We start from the raw sequence: 16759 nt of genomic DNA on the forward strand, positions 1-16759 counted from the left end.
ATAGGTGATGAGCTGAGTAGGTAGATGGGGTTTGGGTCGGTAGATGGATGAGTAGGTGGATGGGGAGTTGGGTGGGTGGATAGGTAAGCAGCTTGGGTAGGTTATGGAGTTCAGGAATGGAGTCTGGAGCAGAGAGGGAGAGAGAGCATGAGGGCTGTGAGGAGAGGCTTTCCTGCTCCCCCAGGTATTCAGCAGAGCCCCACAGGGAGGAGGAGATCGGGTGCCTCTTGTCTGGACCAAGTCCAGAGGTTCCCTGGAGACTGGAGAACCTGCAGAGGTCCTGGATGTGTCTGGTCCCCAGAGTCCACTTCCTATCACAACAGGCCCAAGTCCCCGCTGGTGACCCACCTCCTACCACTGCCCAAGGCCTGTGGGCTGAGCTGCCTGACCGGGGGCAGGTGTTTCCCCAGGGCCCTCCCTGCTCAGGGACCTGTGTGGAGGCAGCTGCTTCTTCCAAAATGAAGCGTCCCTTCATGCAAGTCTCCCCACACTTGGCTGCTCTAAATCACGCCCTCCCCACCACAATTGCAATTCCAAAAAAATAACATCATTTACCAGAAGCATCGTCTTGGTGTCCTCCGAGTCAGTTTCCAGCAGTTATACAGAACAGGAGCACCTGACTCTTAAGAGCAGGGTGCCCAGACATGAGTTCCCACCAGCAACAGCCAGTGAGACGCTGGAGCAGGAACATCAAAGCCTTCCCCAGTGGCAGCTGAGGAAGACCCTTGAGGGTGAGGGTTAGTGAAAGACTTCCTCATGGAAACATTGGACTAGAGAGAGAAGCCAATGAGAGATAGAGTCGGGCCAGCTCATGTCCAAGACTATTTCCTCATCTGCAGCATGGGGATAATTACACTAGCTTTGAAGGTCAGCGGAGAAGGCAATGGCACCCCACTCCAGTACTCTTGCCTGGAAAATCGCATGGATGGAGGAGCCTGGTAGGCTGCAGTCCATGGGGCTGCTAAGAGTCGGACACGACTAAGCGACTTCACTTTCACTTTTCACTTTCATGCACTGGAGAAAGAAATGGCAACCCATTCCAGTGTTCTTGCCTGGAGAATCCCAGGGACGGGGCAGCCTGGCGGGCTGCAGTCTCTGGGGTCACACAGAGTCAGACACGACTGAGGTGACTTAGCAGCAGTAGCAGCAGCAGTTGAAGGTCAGAGGGAGTGAATTTGTGTATTTCTTCCTCCTGGTGGGCTTGCAGTGGGTCTCCTGCCCTGTACTGGGTATGGGGGACACATTGATGCAAGCCCTGCCCCTCTTAGGGCTTATGGTTTAGACCAAGGCAGCAATCAGGGAAGGCTGCCTGAAGGAAGAGGCATGGGACTCTCGAGTAGCCAGCTCCAGCCCAATTGGAGTGAGGAGAGCACTCCGGGCAGAGAACACAGCAAGAAGCCCTGTGTGGCCCCTGGTGGCTGAGGTGGAAGAACTGGGTGCCCCTGCCCTTTCCTCTAACCACCCACCCTGGCCCACACTCAGGGCCTTTGCCCTTGGCATTCTGATTCTTCACGGGGCTTGCTTACTTCCTCTCTAGCTCATATGCCAGCCCCTCAGGGAGACACCCTACCCCACCCATGCCTGAGAGCTCCCTTGCTGTTTGCTTGTTTTCCACCCAGAATCATTACCTTCAAGCAACTGCCACAATAATAGGAGTTTAATTTATCATGTTATCATATGAGCTTGTATGTAGTGTGTCTCCTCGCCTAGAACATAAGGCACTTTTGTCTCTTTTGTGCACTGTCATATCCCTGATGTCTAGAACAGTGCCTGACATAGTAGGTGCTCAGTAAGAGGTTTTGGGTTGATGGGATCATGGATGGATGGGTGGGTGGGTGGATGGATGAATGCATGGATGGGTAGATGGATGATGGATGGGTGCATGGGTGGATGGATGGATGGATGGATGGGTGGATGGATGGGTAGATGGATGGATGGGTAGATGGATGGATGGGTGCATGGGTGGATGGATGGATGGATGGGTAGATGGATGGATGCATGGGTGGGTGGATGGATGGGTAGATGGATGGATGGATGGGTGCATGGGTGGATGGATGGATGGATGATGGGTAGATGGATGGATGGGTGTGTGGGTGGATGGATGGATGGATGGATGGGTAGATGGATAGATGGATGGGTGCGTGGGTGTGTGGGTGGATGGATGGATGGATGGATGAGTGCGTGGGTGGATGGATGGATGGATGGTAGATGGATGGATGGATGGGTGCGTGGGTGGATGGATGGATGGATGGTAGATGGATGGGTGCATGGGTGTGTGGGTGGATGGATGGATGGGTAGATGGATGGATGGGTGCGTGGGTGGATGGATGGGTGCGTGGGTGGATAGATGGATGGATGGGTAGATGGATGGATGGATGGGTGTGTGGGTGGATGGATGGATGGATGGATGGATGGGTGCATGGGTGTGTGGGTGGATGGATGGATGGGTAGATGGATGGATGGGTGCATGGGTGGATGGATGGGTGCGTGGGTGGATAGATGGATGGATGGGTAGATGGATGGATGGATGGGTGCGTGGGTGGATGGATAGATGGATGGATGGATGGATGGGTGTGTGGGTGGATGGATGGATGGGTGCATGGGTGGATGGATGGATGGATGGATGGATGGATGGGTGTGTGGGTGGATGGATGGATGGGTGCATGGGTGGATGGATGGATGGATGGGTAGATGGATGGATGGATGGGGTAGGTGAGGCCCTATGGCATGGGGTCTCGCAGGCCACAGTTGGGAGGGTTTATTCTGGGGAATGTGGGAGCTATTCTGGGCAGTGGCGACCCTTCAGAGTGTCAAAGTGAGTGAGTGACCCTGCCTCAGCCTCAGGGGCCACAGCTACAGCTCCTGCAGCTGCTGACCCTCCCTCTCTCCTCCCCCAGGTCCACCTCCACCTCCTCGCCTGTCCGCCCAGCTGCCACATTCCCACCCGCCACCCACTGCCCGCTGGGCGGCACCCTCGACGGGGTCTACCCCACCCTCATGGAGCCTGTCTTGCTGCCTAAGGAGGCCCCTCGGGTCGCCCGGCCCGAGCGGCCCCGCGCAGACACTGGCCACACGTTCCTCGCCAAGCCTCCAGCCCGCGCCGGGCTGGAGCCCGCTTCCTCCCCCGGCAAGGGCTCTGAGCCTCGGCCCCTGGCGCCCCCCGGCTCCGGCCATGTGGCCATCGCCCGCGCCCCAGCGAAGAGCCTCGCGTCCCACCACGCCAGCCCGGACCAGCCGGCGCCCCCCGCCTCAGCTGCGGACCTGCACCGGGAAAAGACTCAAAGTAAACCCTTTTCCATCCAGGAATTGGAACTCCGTTCTCTGGGTAAGACCACCCTGACAGCGGCCACCTTCATAGACGCGATAATCATGCGTCAAATTGCTCACGATAAAGGGCCGCGAGAAGGAGGTTCGCTGGCCAACGACTCCCCTCGCGATGGTAAGACTTCCGGCCCCGCCGCCCACCCACCCCGTCTTGTGGCCTAAAGATATTTTCAGATCTCTGCTTTTTATTTTTCCCCTCCCCCCATTTTTCGTTGGTTTTGGTATTTTGTTTTGAAACTCGTCTTCGTCGATTGCACGCTCTGATGATTCCTCAAGCTGCGCCTACCTACCCCTCTGATCGGAGTGGGGAGCACTTCATCATTTGCACATTGTTTTTATCATAATTTTTCTTTTTTCTTTTGGATTTTCGCTTTTTTTTCCTTTAATGAATGGATCTGTGATTTTGACTCCAGCCGCGCCTCCCATCTCCCCCTTTGCACCTTCGTCTGGGGAGCGGGGCTGCGGAGGGGCGCAGGCCCACCCCTTTGCCTGCTGCTGTGTGTGGTTTGGAGGCTGCCTCCCCCACCCTGCCCCACTGCCCCCAAGGCGTACAGTGAGGGGGACGTCAGGGAGGAAAGAGAAACACCCTCCCGCTTCCCAGGAGGAGCTGGGAACAGGTTCCCCAGCCTCCTCTGCCCAGGTTGTGAGGGGGTCTTGGGGATGCTCTGGCCCCGTGTCTACCTTGCCGACCCACCAGCCAGCTTCCCCAGGGAAGAGGGGAGTCTTCTGTGCCTGTCTCCCACCTCCAGCCCCAGCTCAGGGCTCCTCTGTGCTGGAGAGGGGGATGTGGGGGGGACAGCCCTGGGATCTGAGTGTCACTCGCCACCATACTGACCTCACACCCTCGCCACCCATCCGCTGCCTCTACACTCCCTTACCCGAAACCCATCCTGCCCCATCTCAGTCCCCACGTCCGGCCCCCACCAGCCGGGTCTGTCTCCGGTCCCCCTTTGCCCACCTTGTTGCTGTCCGTCTCTCACTGTCTCTGGGTCTCTCTCCATCTCCCTCCACCTGTCTGCCTGTGTGTCTCGTTCTCTGCCTTTCTTCTCCGTCCACCTCTCTCTGCAGTGCTGTCTCACCCTCCTTTCCGACATGTCCCCACCCCTGGCTGGCCAGCAGCCCTCACGCCGGCTCACTCCCGCTCTCCATCTGCCCAAATCTTCCCCGCCTCTGGCCCGGGGGAACCCATCCAGCGTGGAGGGGCGGGCTGGGAAGGGCAGCCCTGGCCCTGGCTTTGGCCTGACTCAGGGCCTCGCCCGGCTGCAGGTTACCACGGCGGCAGCTACAGCCCCGACGGGGTGGAGCCCGTGAGCCCCGTGAGCTCGCCCAGCCTGACCCATGACAAGGGGCTCCCCAAGCACCTGGAGGAGCTCGACAAGAGCCACCTGGAGGGAGACCTGCGGCACAAGCAGCCAGGTGGGGTCCCGCCCCGCACAGACGGGGAAGCCAAGGCACTCGGAGGTGGTGGAGTTGGTCCAGTGTCTCAGCTCAAAGGGCGGAGCTGGGATCTGAGGACGGCAGCCCCGGGGGGCATCGGCCTTGCCCACCCCAGCCACGCCCTGACCAGCCCTGCTCTGCCCACAGGCCCAGGAAAGCTCAGCGGCGAGGCGGCACACCTCCCACACCTGCGGCCGCTGCCCGAGAACCAGCCCTCGTCCAGCCCGCTGCTCCAGACCACCCCAGGGGTCAAAGGTCACCAGCGGGTCGTCACCCTGGCACAGCACATCAGTGTAACTACCCCACCTCGTCATTGCCTTTGCACCTGGGGCAGGACTAGGTCCCGAGAAAGGGAGGGGAGGAGGGTCCACACGTCCTCTGATGGGTAAACTGAGTCCTGGGTAGGTGTGGGGGGCGAACCAGGGATCTGGGGGTTGGCAAGGGCACGTCATGCTGGGGGTCACAGAGTCGTCTCCCACTCAGGTGTCCCCCCTCCTCCTCCACTGATGGGGCATCAGGTGCACAAGCCCACCCACGATCCATACCTCACACACCCTGGCCAGTTGAATCGGCCCCATCTTGGGGCCCAGTTGGGGACTTCTGGCCTCACCCAATGCACCTGGGGGCATTGAGCTGCTATAAACAGGCTCAAAGCTCCTGGGGAGCCAAGGACCACGCCCCAGGGTTCTACCCCCAAAGCTCAGCTCAGCCCTTACCCCATCTGGAAGGTTCTGGCAGCTGGCTGGCACCTGACCGTTCATGTCTCCTCTGATCCTTGGCCTGCAGGAGGTCATCACGCAGGACTACACGCGGCACCACCCGCAGCAGCTCAGCGCACCCCTCCCCGCCCCCCTCTACTCCTTTCCCGGAGCCAGCTGCCCTGTCCTGGACCTTCGCCGCCCGCCCAGTGACCTCTACCTCCCACCCCCGGACCACGGCACCCAGGCCCGTGGCTCACCCCACAGTGAAGGGGGCAAGAGGTGAGCAGGGGTGGGAGACAGGGTGCCCCTTGCCAGTCCCCACCGAGGAGCTTCGTTAGGTGTCTGCTGCGGGAAGGGTGAAGCTCAGGGAGGTTGGGGAGTTGGCTCAAGGTCACAGAGCAGCTGGACCCCTAGCTGATATGTACACCACACTCTGTGGGGGTTCCAGGCACCAAGCTAAACCCTTCACACACGCCAACCAGGATCCTCACCACAGCCTCAGGAAGTATAGGCAGTGTTACCCCATTTCACAGATGAAGAAACTGAGGCACGGAGCAGTGAACTCACTTGCCCCCAGGGACGCAGCCAGTAAGTGGCAGAGCTGGGATTCGACGCAGAGCTGTGTGATGTGAGAGCAGCCTCCTAGCAGGCACCCACGCACTTCGCACTCCTGGTTACCCCGAGGGGCCCCCGGTCGGAGAGGAGAGGGAGGGGCCCCCCTGAGGGCCCTCCATTAGGATGAGGGAGCCACTCCGGGTGGCACACAGAGGAAAGGAGATGGCAGGATGTCTTTGGGGGAGCAATGGGGTCCCTGGCGTAGGGGAGCAGCAGGGGTTCAACAAAGTGCCCCCCATGGGCCAAATCCCGCCATAGCCTGTTCTTGCACAGTCCGTGAGCTGAAGACGGTTTTGCATTTTTTAAGGATTATTCTTTTTAAACGAAGAAGAATATAGTCGAGACCACAACTGGCCCATCACCCCTGAAATACTTATACTATCTGGCCCCTTATAGGAAAAGTGTGCTAAGCACTGGTTTAGAGTGAGGCAGGGCTTGCAGGGGAGTGGAGGGAGGGGTGCACCCCCTTCGAGAGGGAGAGCTCAGAGCTCTGACCACCGCTGGGACCCTCTCTCCACCCAGGTCTCCAGAGCCAAGCAAGACATCAGCCCTGGGCAGCGGCGAGGATGGTATCGAACCTGTGTCCCCGCCAGAAGGCATGGTGGAGCCTGGGCATCCGCGGGGCACCATGTACCCGCTGCTGTACCGGGACGGGGAACAGGCGGAGCCCAGGTATCTTCTTGGTGGCCCCTCCCCTTCCTGGGGTGCTCAGGAATACAGCCCTTGCCCACCTGTGGTCTCGGTCCACCGCTGTGCAATTGGGGGCTTGACAAGGGCTTCGGGGTGCAACTGAGGACCTCAGACCTACTGTTAAACAAGGTCGAAACTTGGGAGACCTCCATGACAACTTCCAGAGTCTTGGGCTGGGGTCTCTCAGCTCAGGCTGGGCCCCTGTTGCCGACACTTGAGGATCTGAGATTTAAAGAGCTAAATGTTCTGAACCAAGCCAGGGCCCAGGGTGGGGATGGAGGCAGAGAAAAAAGCCCCCTCATCTAAGGGGAAGGTGTGATCTGAGCCCATTTTGGTTCCGCAAGCCCTTTTCTGGGCGTCTGACTGTGGTAGGCAGACAGGTATGGCCCACCAGGACAGCTGGGGTTCTCCAGAGATACCCTGAGCCCAAGGATAGGGGATTTCAGGAGACATGGTCCCTAAGAGACCAAGGAAGCAAGCTCGGGGGTGGGAGAAGCATCACTCTGAATTTCTAAGGCAGCGCAGGTGGTGAGCGCCCCATCATCAAGGGTGTGCAAGCTCAGCACCAAGTGAACTGACCTGGGATGTCTGATTCTTGCAACAGGATGGGCTCCAAATCTCCAGGCAACACCAGCCAGCCGCCGGCGTTCTTCAGTAAGCTGACTGAGAGCAACTCGGCCATGGTCAAATCTAAGAAACAGGAGATCAATAAGAAGCTGAACACCCACAACCGGAATGAGCCAGAATACAGTAAGGGGCCCACCTCTCCCCGGGAGTGGGGTGACGGGGGGCGGGATTGGGGACCAGCACAGCCGGGTGGACCTGCCAACCACCTCTCCCGCTGGCCCATCACCTCATGTTCAAGGAGCCCAGGGTGGTCTCTTTTTTTGCTGTAGGTATCTGGTGGCACAGAATGCAGTGCCCAGAATGGTGCCCAGCACACAGAGGGCTCTCAGGGAATATTTGCGTGAACGGGCCAGGTCACGCTGGGCACCAGCGACTGAGATCATGCTCATACAAGGGCTCCATGTGTCTGCCACTCATGGTGTTCCTCACATTTGTGATTTTCCCCTGTTTGTGTGGTTCCTGGATGTCAGTCCTAGCTCAGCTCCCCACCCCTGTTAGCACAGCGCCTGGCCCATAACAGACGCTCAGGAGAACCTGTGAGCCGGTAAACCAATGAATGGAGGGTCCTCATATCCCCAGCTTCAAAGAGCTCTTTAGTCAGGGGGAGCTCGAGGGCCTTGCAGAGCCTTTTCTTCTTCTGGGGCTGGCATCGCAGCCTTGCAGACAGTCCCTGGCCCAGGCTATTAAGTCCAGAACCTTGTCCAGTGCCGCGCACTGGCCAGCGGATGAGCAGCCCCCGAGAGCTGGCTCAGAATGCAAAATCTCAGATGTCAGGGCCACCTGGCTGTGACCTCTGTCACCCCATTGGTCACCAGGATTGATTTGGCTGACCTGGCTATCTGGCAGGTGTCCCCTTCCTCCCTCACCGCTCCATGCGTGTGCCTCCCAGAGCCGTGTGCTCAGTTGAAGAGGATGACCCCCTCTTTGGTCAAGAGTGTATGAGTAGCTCTGTGCTCCCCTCTAGCTGTGCTAGAACCTCCACACAAGCACTCAGAGTCCATTTGTAGGAGAATCCCATGGACAGAGGAGCCTGAAGGGCTGCAGTCCATGGGGTCTCTTGCAAAGAGTCAGACACGACTGAGCAACTTAGCACACACACACAGGGTAGTCAAGCTTCCAAAACTCGAGACATAGCCAAGTGAGGCGTTATATATGGCAGGCTGCCTTTTTTAAAAAGAAATACAGACTCTCAAGTGCTGCCCCTGGTGGTGCTAGTGGTAAAGAATCCACCTGCCAATGCAGGTAGATGTCAAGAGACACGAGTTCGATCCCTGGGTCGGGAAGATCCCTAGGAGGAGGGCATGGCAACCCACTCTAGTATTGTTGCCAGGAGAATCCCATGGACTGAGACTAGGCCTGCTGCGTTGCACAAGCTCCTGGCTGGTGCACCTTGCCTAGACCAGACAGGGAAGTGGGGTGGGTGGCAGGGGCGTGGGGTGGGGGGGAGGGGGCAGATGATTTCCAGGATCCATGGGCCCATCGCCCTCACCCTTCTTATTGTCCCCCTCCAGATATCGGCCAGCCGGGGACAGAGATCTTCAACATGCCCGCCATCACCGGAGCAGGTAACCATCCGTCCCGGGGGCCGCCAGCCCTGTGCCCGTCCCCCCACCCCAGCCCCGTCACTATGCACCCTGGGGAGGTCACACTGGGGGTCTGGACCCAGGAGGAGACTCGGGAGTGAGGTCATGGAGGTCTCTGGGCCCCACATTGGCTGTAGCCATGGTGACAAGCAGCCTTTCTCAGTTCGAGTGTGTCCCCTCCTCTGGTCTAAACAAACCTTGCAGTGGGGATACAGATGCACATAAAAGGCCGGAGGCGGGGAGGGGGGAGGCCTGCAATGAGTCTCTATTTGGAGTTCAATTTCAAGGCCTCCTGGTGCATTTAGGACAGTGTTAGAATCACACACAGCTGTCCAGAAACTTGCCCGGCTTGTTTGTTGGGGTGTCAGATGGAGACTCGAGTCTGTGGATGGGGAGTGAGCCTGTGTGCATACAGGCTGCCCTCGCGGTCCAGGTGGGCATTTTATATAGTTAGAACATGAGTTTTACTTGAAAATGCTAGCCAGGGGGCTAGGGGAACACTGCAGACGTATTCTGAGAGGAGCGTAAAATCCACACGTGTTTAAGCTGAAACTTAAGCCTTCTATGATGCGTTGGAAGCCCTTGGGGTTGGATCCCCCAGCCTCCAGTAGGGGCCACACTGTGCATTTCTGCTGCCTCTGTAGGGCTGGGTGGGGAAGGGCCTTGTGTCTGGTATGAAAAGACTGAGCCCAGAGCAGATGGGGCTGACGCTCTGCCAGAGTGGGAGCATCTTCGGGAGGAACACAGGGGGACATATTGACCTCCTCTGGGGCCATCACAGCTCCAGGAACGGGGTGAGCAAAAGACAACTATTGGATTTTATCAGGGGGCCACGGGGCCTCTAAATGCTGAGCCTTAGGCAACAGGGAAGAGGCATTTTGGTCGAAACAACAAGATGGTCAGAAATGGATGTTTTCAGAATGTTCCAAACCTTGACTGAAACACTGAGACACACAGGTGCACATGTATGTAGAAATTCATGCGCAACCACCAAGATTTATGTGAAAACTTGTATATAAATTAGATCCAACTTTTTTTTTCCGAAGCCGTGTAATCCAAACAAAAGAATTTCCCCCAGACCTCAGTCTCTGCTGCTTCAGCTCCTGCTCCAGGACTGGCGGTGGGTCAGCTTCCTGACTCAGCACCAGTCAGACCACGTATCCATGACCTTGGTGTCAGGCTCATCTGTGATTGTAGGGTGCTAACCCACCGAGGAACCATCGTGGCCAGCACCCCTCACATCTTTTTTCCCACTTCCCACTGTTTAAGTTTGTAGGATCATAAATGCTCTCCCTGCCCCTCCACCCATCCGTCACCCCTGTTGGAAAATTTACTTTTTCTTGATGGACATGGCTTTTTTTTAATTTGAAGTGCTGATGAAACATGGCCAAGACCCGGCTTAAAGTCAAGGGGCCTTGTGGCTGTGAATGAGTTTGAAAGTAAAAGGAAGAAGAGAAAAAGGAGACGTAGACAGCAGATAGTTGCTTTAGAAATGTGATCTTAGAAGCTGCCGTGTCACGAAGTCAGCAGTCCAGTTTACAGATGAGTCGGGTCAGCCAGACTTGCTCATCATACAGTTGGCTCGGAGCAAAAGTTTTAAAATTCATGAAAAATTCTGCCTGGTGGCAGGCAGAGAGCTTTGTCGGCGGTTTTTGAAAGCGAAGTCTGGTTTAACAACAACAACAAAAAATACCCCAAAGAGGCACATTCCCTGGGGTTTGCAAAATTAGTCCCTAGGAAACGAGAGGGTCAGAAAACCTGGTGAACAGAAAAAGAGGAGTAACTGGCTTGACTTCGCAGTGGGTGTCTGGAAGGCTCCATGGGGGCAACCGTCGATCGGACCACTGTGGGCCGGGGTGGCCGGGCGGGCGCGGCCAGGCCACTGTCTCCAGCTCTGCCCTGACCCCCGCACGCACCGTAACTGCATGGCTGCCACCCTCCCTCACCGTCCGTCTCTGCACCTCTCTCTCCTCGTGGCTCCCTGGGCGGGGAGAAGGCGTGGGAGGAGAGTTAGGCCCCAGCTGTGGGGGGGTGGGGGACAGGCAGGGGGCTGGGGGCTCCCAGGTTGGGGCGGCCGGAGGACTGTCTGGTCACCTTCCCCCGTCCCTCTCCACAGCCCTGGGAACCAAGGAAGGACTCCCCCATGCCCAGCACTGCACGCAGGCTGGGCTTAGTTTCCCCGCAGCCCTTTCCCCTCAATAAGGGGACCTCTGATCCCGCCCTCCACCCCACTCCCTGGTTTTAAGGCCACTTGGATTTTAAATAATGACGCAGCCCCATCTGGGGTTAGGGAGCCAGAAAGAGCTTCCGATTCCCCAGAGGGTAGAGTAGAAGTGAGGCTTGGTGGGGGGTGATGAGCATGTAACTTCCCCAAATCCCACCTCTCCCCCTCACCCTCACCAGGAATCCCTAAGAGTCTCCAGTGTCTGAGTCAAAGGGAGGCCTCCCGCCCATCGCCCCACAGGGAAGACCAGGGCGGGCGGGGTAGACAGGGAAACCGATCGTTGCTTTGCCGAAATGTGCTCACTGTGTATTCTCTCTTCTCCTCCCTCTCTCCCTCTGTGCTTCTCTCTCCCTCCCCCTCTGGCCCCCTCCTGGCCCCTCTGTGTGTGTGTCTCTCTCCCAGGCCTCATGACCTGCAGAAGCCAGGCGGTGCAGGAGCATGCCAGCACCAACATGGGGCTGGAGGCTATTATTAGAAAGGCGCTCATGGGTAAATATGATCAGTGGGAAGAGCACCCGCTCAGCGCCAATGCTTTTAACCCTCTGAATGCCAGTGCCAGCCTGCCCGCTGCTGCTATGCCCATAACCGCTGCTGACGGACGGAGCGAACACGCACTCACCTCGCCAGGTCTGCAGGCCTCCTCCCGCCTCGGCCCTCCAGCCCCGCCCGCCCGCCCCGTCTTTCCCCACCCCGGTGTCATTAATCCTCCCGCCTCCTCCTCCTCCTCCTCCTCCTCCATGGTTCTCTGACCAACGCCCCCCCTCCCGCCCCCCACCCCCAGCTTTGGAGCTTGTGACTTGACTTTTTTGTGCGTGTTTGACGTGGTCCTGGAGTTGGCTAACCCCAAGTTGGGCAGGCACCCCCTGGTGTCCCAGTTGCCCCGGGTCCGCCCTTGCCCACTGGGCACGAAGGAGCTGCCGCTTTTCTAAAACCACTCACGCCGCTGCCCGAGCCCTGCCCCGCCTTCCTCGAACCCTGCCGGACACAGGTCCCCGGATGCCTACGTCCCGGCCTCCTCTGTGTCTCCTTGGGGGCGATTGGGCTGGAGTGAGGACCTTACCTTCTGTGTGTGGATCAAGGGGACCCCTGGGCTCATGGGCAGCCAGGCCAGTGGGCTCTGTGCCTGCGGTGGCCACCATGTGTGTCCACGGCTGGCCCTTGGGCCTGATGGGGAGGAGACCAGGGTCTGTGTGCCAGACCCAAACTCAGATGAGTTAGGGAAACCATATGGGCCAGCTCGCCCTCAGCCCTGGGTCCCTAATCATAACCACATATCAGAGCAAGGGCTGGGCAAGGAGAGCGCTTGAACCATTTTTCTAACCTGGACACTGTGGCCCCAGGAAGTTTCTGGACTTAAGGCGAGCCGAGGCCTGGCCTCAGGGCCCCCGGCTTCCCTGCAGAGGGCCTGCACCCCGCCAGGCCCCAGCACAGTCCTAGGGCCATGGTCAGGGTCAAGCCAGAGGCCTGAGGCTTTGTGCTTGGAGTATTAGCCCATAATGGGTAGATGGGCCTCAGGGCAGCCTGAGGGGGCTTTGCACATAGTTCTATCCACTGCCCTAGTAGAAACTCCTGCACATCCAGGTGCATGGCTGGGTCTGGACATCTGGTTGACCTCTTTGGCTTCCCAGGGGCCTGGGCTGCTGTTCCCCCTCCCTGGGGTGCCCAGGAAGCAGGGGGTCAGGGCCTCACCCATCCCCCAGTCCCCACAGCATGAGACCTGTCCTCACAGTCCAACGCGGCCCCTTCCGTGTGTCTCCCTGCAGGTGGCGGCGGGAAGGCCAAAGTCTCTGGCAGACCCAGCAGCCGAAAAGCCAAGTCCCCAGCCCCGGGCCTGGCGTCTGGGGACCGGCCACCCTCCGTCTCCTCGGTGCACTCGGAAGGAGACTGCAACCGCCGGACTCCGCTCACCAACCGCGTGTGGGAGGACCGGCCCTCCTCCGCAGGTGGGCGCCTGGGCTGGGCAAGGGGGCCAGGCCAGCTGCTTGAGCACCTACTGTGCACGGAGCGTGTGGTCAGGCCTGTTCTGAGAAAACCACTCAGGGCCCTGCCCAGCTAAACTCAGGCTCGCACAGGGTCAGGACACTTCCTGTAAGGGCCCAGCTGGAGGGCAAGGGTGCAGTTAGAGAGGATTAAGTATTCCGGAAGTGAAGAGAGAAGCTCGTGGGCAGGGACCAGTCCCATGGGTTTGCAGGGGGGTTGCAAGGGAGCCGCCCACCCCCGATTTCTCTGTGAGTGTGGGGAGGTCCCTGGTGGAGGTTCAGGAGATCCCTTGGCTGCAGAACAAGCCCCGGGGACAAGGTCAGGAGCAGCGAGGAGGCTCCTGCAGGGCTGGAAGATAGGCTGCTGGGCATGGATGGGATGGGAGTGGTGGCAGGGAGTCCAGGCAGGAAGTTTGAGAACCTTCAGGAGATAGAGGGGGCAGCAGAGGCAGGAGGGCGAGGCCCCAGAGTTGCAGGTGGGTGGGGCCCACAGGGACCGCCTGGCTCACCGAGTCGTCTCTCCCGGTCTCTCCGGCAGGGTCCACCCCGTTCCCCTACAACCCCCTGATTATGCGGCTGCAGGCAGGGGTCATGGCCTCCCCGCCCCCGCCTGGGCTCCCCGCGGGCAGCGGGCCCCTGGCCGGCCCCCACCACGCCTGGGACGAGGAGCCCAAGCCGCTGCTCTGCTCGCAGTACGAGACGCTGTCCGACAGCGAGTGACGGTCAGAGCGGGGAGGGGGCAGCGAGCAGCCGGAGCAGCAGGGCGAGGAGCGGGCGGCCGCCGACTCCCCGCACCGAGGAAGGAGCCCCTGAGTCTGCCTGTGCGCCCATCCATCCGTCCGTCCGTCCGTCCAGAGCCGGCATCCTTGCCTGTCTAAAGCCTTAACTACGACTCCCGCCCCGGCTGGCCCGCGCAGTGACCTTACTCAGGGGATGTTTACCTGGTGCTCGGGAGGGGAGGGGCCGGGCCGGGCAGGGGGCACAGCAGGCGTGTGTGGCGGCCACACGCATACAGCCGGGGCGGCCAGGGACCCAAAGCAGGACGACCACCCACCTCCCACGCCACTGCCTCCCCCCTTAACGCATTTGGAACCAAAGTCTAAACTGAGCTCGCAGCCCCCGCACCCCCAGCCCCATCTGCCCCCAACCCCCCCTCCCGCTTAGCACTCTGGACAGACGGACACGGGCCCTGTCCAGGCCCCAGCACTCTTTTCCCCGGGCCCCAGGGGCTGCCCCAGCCGACGAGACCGCGGGAAACCGAATCAGGCCAGGTGGGCGGGCGACAGGGCTGGGTGCGGTCTGGGGCGAGCGGCTGCTCCGAGGAACTGGACTGTTTCGTTCACGCAGCATTGCCGCAGCGGCGGGAAGGAAAGGCAGGTGTAAATGATATATTGGTTTACAGGGTATATTTTTGATACCTTCAATGAATTAATTCAGATGTTTTAAGCAAGGAAGGACTTACCCAGTATTATTGCTGCTGTGCTTTCGATCTCTGCTTACCGTTCAAGAGGCGTGCGCAGGCCGACAGTCGGTGACCCCATCGTCCGCAGGACCAAGGAGGGTGGGGGCTGCCGGCCCCCAAGCCCCCCTGTGTCCTCCCTTCCTTGGGCAGAATGAATTGATGGGTATTCTGTGACCGCCATCTGCGCACGGCGGTGGCGTCCTGTCATTTACACATGTTCTTCTCATTAAAAAGCAAATTATACTCGAGTTACAGAGGCTCCTTCTCTATCTCGGACCCACAGCCCGGAGGGTGGGCAACACAGAATGGGATGGTGGGAGTGTAACCCTGCAGGGGACACGGGCAAGTCCCCGGACTCCCTAGACTCATCCCATCTGCAGCTGAATGTTGTTCAGTTGCTCAGTCGTGTCCAACTCTTTGCAACCGCGTGGACTGCAGCAAGCCAGGCTTCCCTGTCCTTTACTATCTCCCGGAGCAAACTTATGTCCATTGAGTCAGGAATGCTATCCAACCATCTCATCCTTTGTCGTCCCCTTCTCCTCCTGCCTTCAGTCTTTCCCAGCATCAGGGTTTTTTCCCAGTGAGTCGGCTCCTCTGCAGGCGAGCATTTATACCAACGGTAAGGACGTCAGTGTGCGGACATTGAACCATCACACCCATGGTGGGAGTATTGAATTTTCACCCACGAGGAGGGTATCGGAAATTCACACCCATGCTGACAGTGTCCAAGACAGGCGTCATCAACTCTGAACTGTTAAATACCTCAAAAGTTATTATTCTGGGACTTGGCTGGTGGTCCAGTGGTTAAGAATCCACCTTGTAGTACAGGGGGCACGGGTTTGATCCCTGGTCAGGGAACTAAGATCCCACATGCTGCAGAGCAACTTTGCCTGTGCACAGCAGTGAAGATCCCGTGTGCTATGACTAAGATGCGGCACAGCCACATAAATACTTTAAAAAGTAAAAATTATTCCACCTACGCCTCGTTAGAAAACAGACAGATTCTTGGCTTTGAATATGAGGCAGAAGAGGGAACAGCCCTCCCAGCTCAAGTCTTGAGACATCTGCCGATTGGCAACTTGCGGTTTTGGTTGAACGGGTCTGAAGGGCTGTGCTCTCAGGCCTGCCATGTTCCTTCAGGAGCGGAGCCAGCGCTTCAGAGAGGCTGCAGTTCTTTGCAGCAGACATGGCGTGCGGGATGGGCTTTCAGGGTGGGGGGCAGAGGAGGAGAGAGCCAGGGCCGCTGGAGGGAGAAATTGCCATCCCCAGCCCAACCTTTAACCTGGTGGTCAACCCAGCACCCCATCTCCCCAGGATGTAGACCGGGGCATGGGGGGAGGTCTGCGTCCCCAGGGGACTCTGCCCAGCCTCGCTGGCACTACAAATTTACCCCGCGAACCTTTGCCGTGAAGGGAGTAGGCAGAGGGCTTGAGTCCCACAGGATGCAGCCTGGCACCTGGGCTGCAGTACTGGTGCCGACAGGCAGGTGGCAGTGTTGGGCCAGCAAAGGGTCTTGTCCTCGGCGGGGCCTCCCTCTGCCTGGGGTGCAGGCCAGCCCCCACCTGGAATCCAGGGTGGGTGAGATTGTACTGGCCACACCAGCCAGCAGGGGTTAGCCAGGCATGCTGGTGTCACCCAGGATCCCACGGCTCTTCCCTCAGCTGTAGTCAGACCAGGGGTGGGGGTGGGGGGTAACGCAGCTGTCAACCCACAGGATCATCTCTGCCAGCCCTCTGTCTCCAGGACCTCAGAACTGACACCACCCGACACCTCTGTATTCTCAGGGCCGGTAGCACAGACCCCACACCGGGGTGTTGGCAGGGCACAGGGAGAACTCAGGTCCTCCTGGTGCCTGCAGAGGGTCCGTCCTCTTTTCCAGGCTCAGCCCCCAAAAGGGTTCACCTGACTCCCTTCTGGTTCAGTTTTCTTACTGCTCCATCTTAAAAGGAGCCCAAAGCTGTTCGCATTAATTCCCTGGTAGAGTTTGTCTGCAGAAGACCCAGGTTTGATCCCTGGGTTGGGAAGATACCCTGGAGGAGGATATGGGAACACACTCCAGTGTTCTTGCCTGGAGAATCCCATGGACAGAGGAGCCTGGCGGGCTGCAGTCCTTGGGG

The 16759-nt window shown here is 58.8% G+C and overlaps 1 protein-coding gene across 10 annotated transcripts in view; it reads left to right on the forward strand.

Annotated features, from left to right (window-relative positions):
• The window catches only part of NCOR2 (nuclear receptor corepressor 2), a 239145-nt gene extending 222839 nt beyond the window's left edge, over positions 1-16306 (forward strand). For 6 of the 10 annotated variants that reach the window (XM_055550325.1, XM_055550328.1, XM_055550331.1 and 3 more), the window contains 10 exons: positions 2898-3325; positions 4591-4740; positions 4909-5054; positions 5548-5741; positions 6600-6749; positions 7372-7517; positions 8906-8959; positions 11604-11828; positions 12965-13144; positions 13719-16306. In XM_055550325.1, coding sequence (XP_055406300.1) covers positions 2898-3325; positions 4591-4740; positions 4909-5054; positions 5548-5741; positions 6600-6749; positions 7372-7517; positions 8906-8959; positions 11604-11828; positions 12965-13144; positions 13719-13900 — 1855 coding nt within the window. In that variant the 3' untranslated portion in view covers positions 13901-16306. Of the gene's footprint in view, positions 1-2897; positions 3440-4590; positions 4741-4908; positions 5055-5547; positions 5742-6599; positions 6750-7371; positions 7518-8905; positions 8960-11603; positions 11829-12964; positions 13145-13718 lie in introns of all 10 variants that reach the window. The other 4 variants (XM_055550333.1, XM_055550334.1, XM_055550330.1 and 1 more) reach the window with 3 other exon arrangements.
• Positions 16307-16759: the final 453 nt, after the last annotated feature.

The sequence above is a fragment of the Bubalus kerabau genome, chromosome 16, assembly GCF_029407905.1.
Source record: "Bubalus kerabau isolate K-KA32 ecotype Philippines breed swamp buffalo chromosome 16, PCC_UOA_SB_1v2, whole genome shotgun sequence".
Lineage (NCBI taxonomy): Eukaryota > Metazoa > Chordata > Mammalia > Artiodactyla > Bovidae > Bubalus > Bubalus kerabau.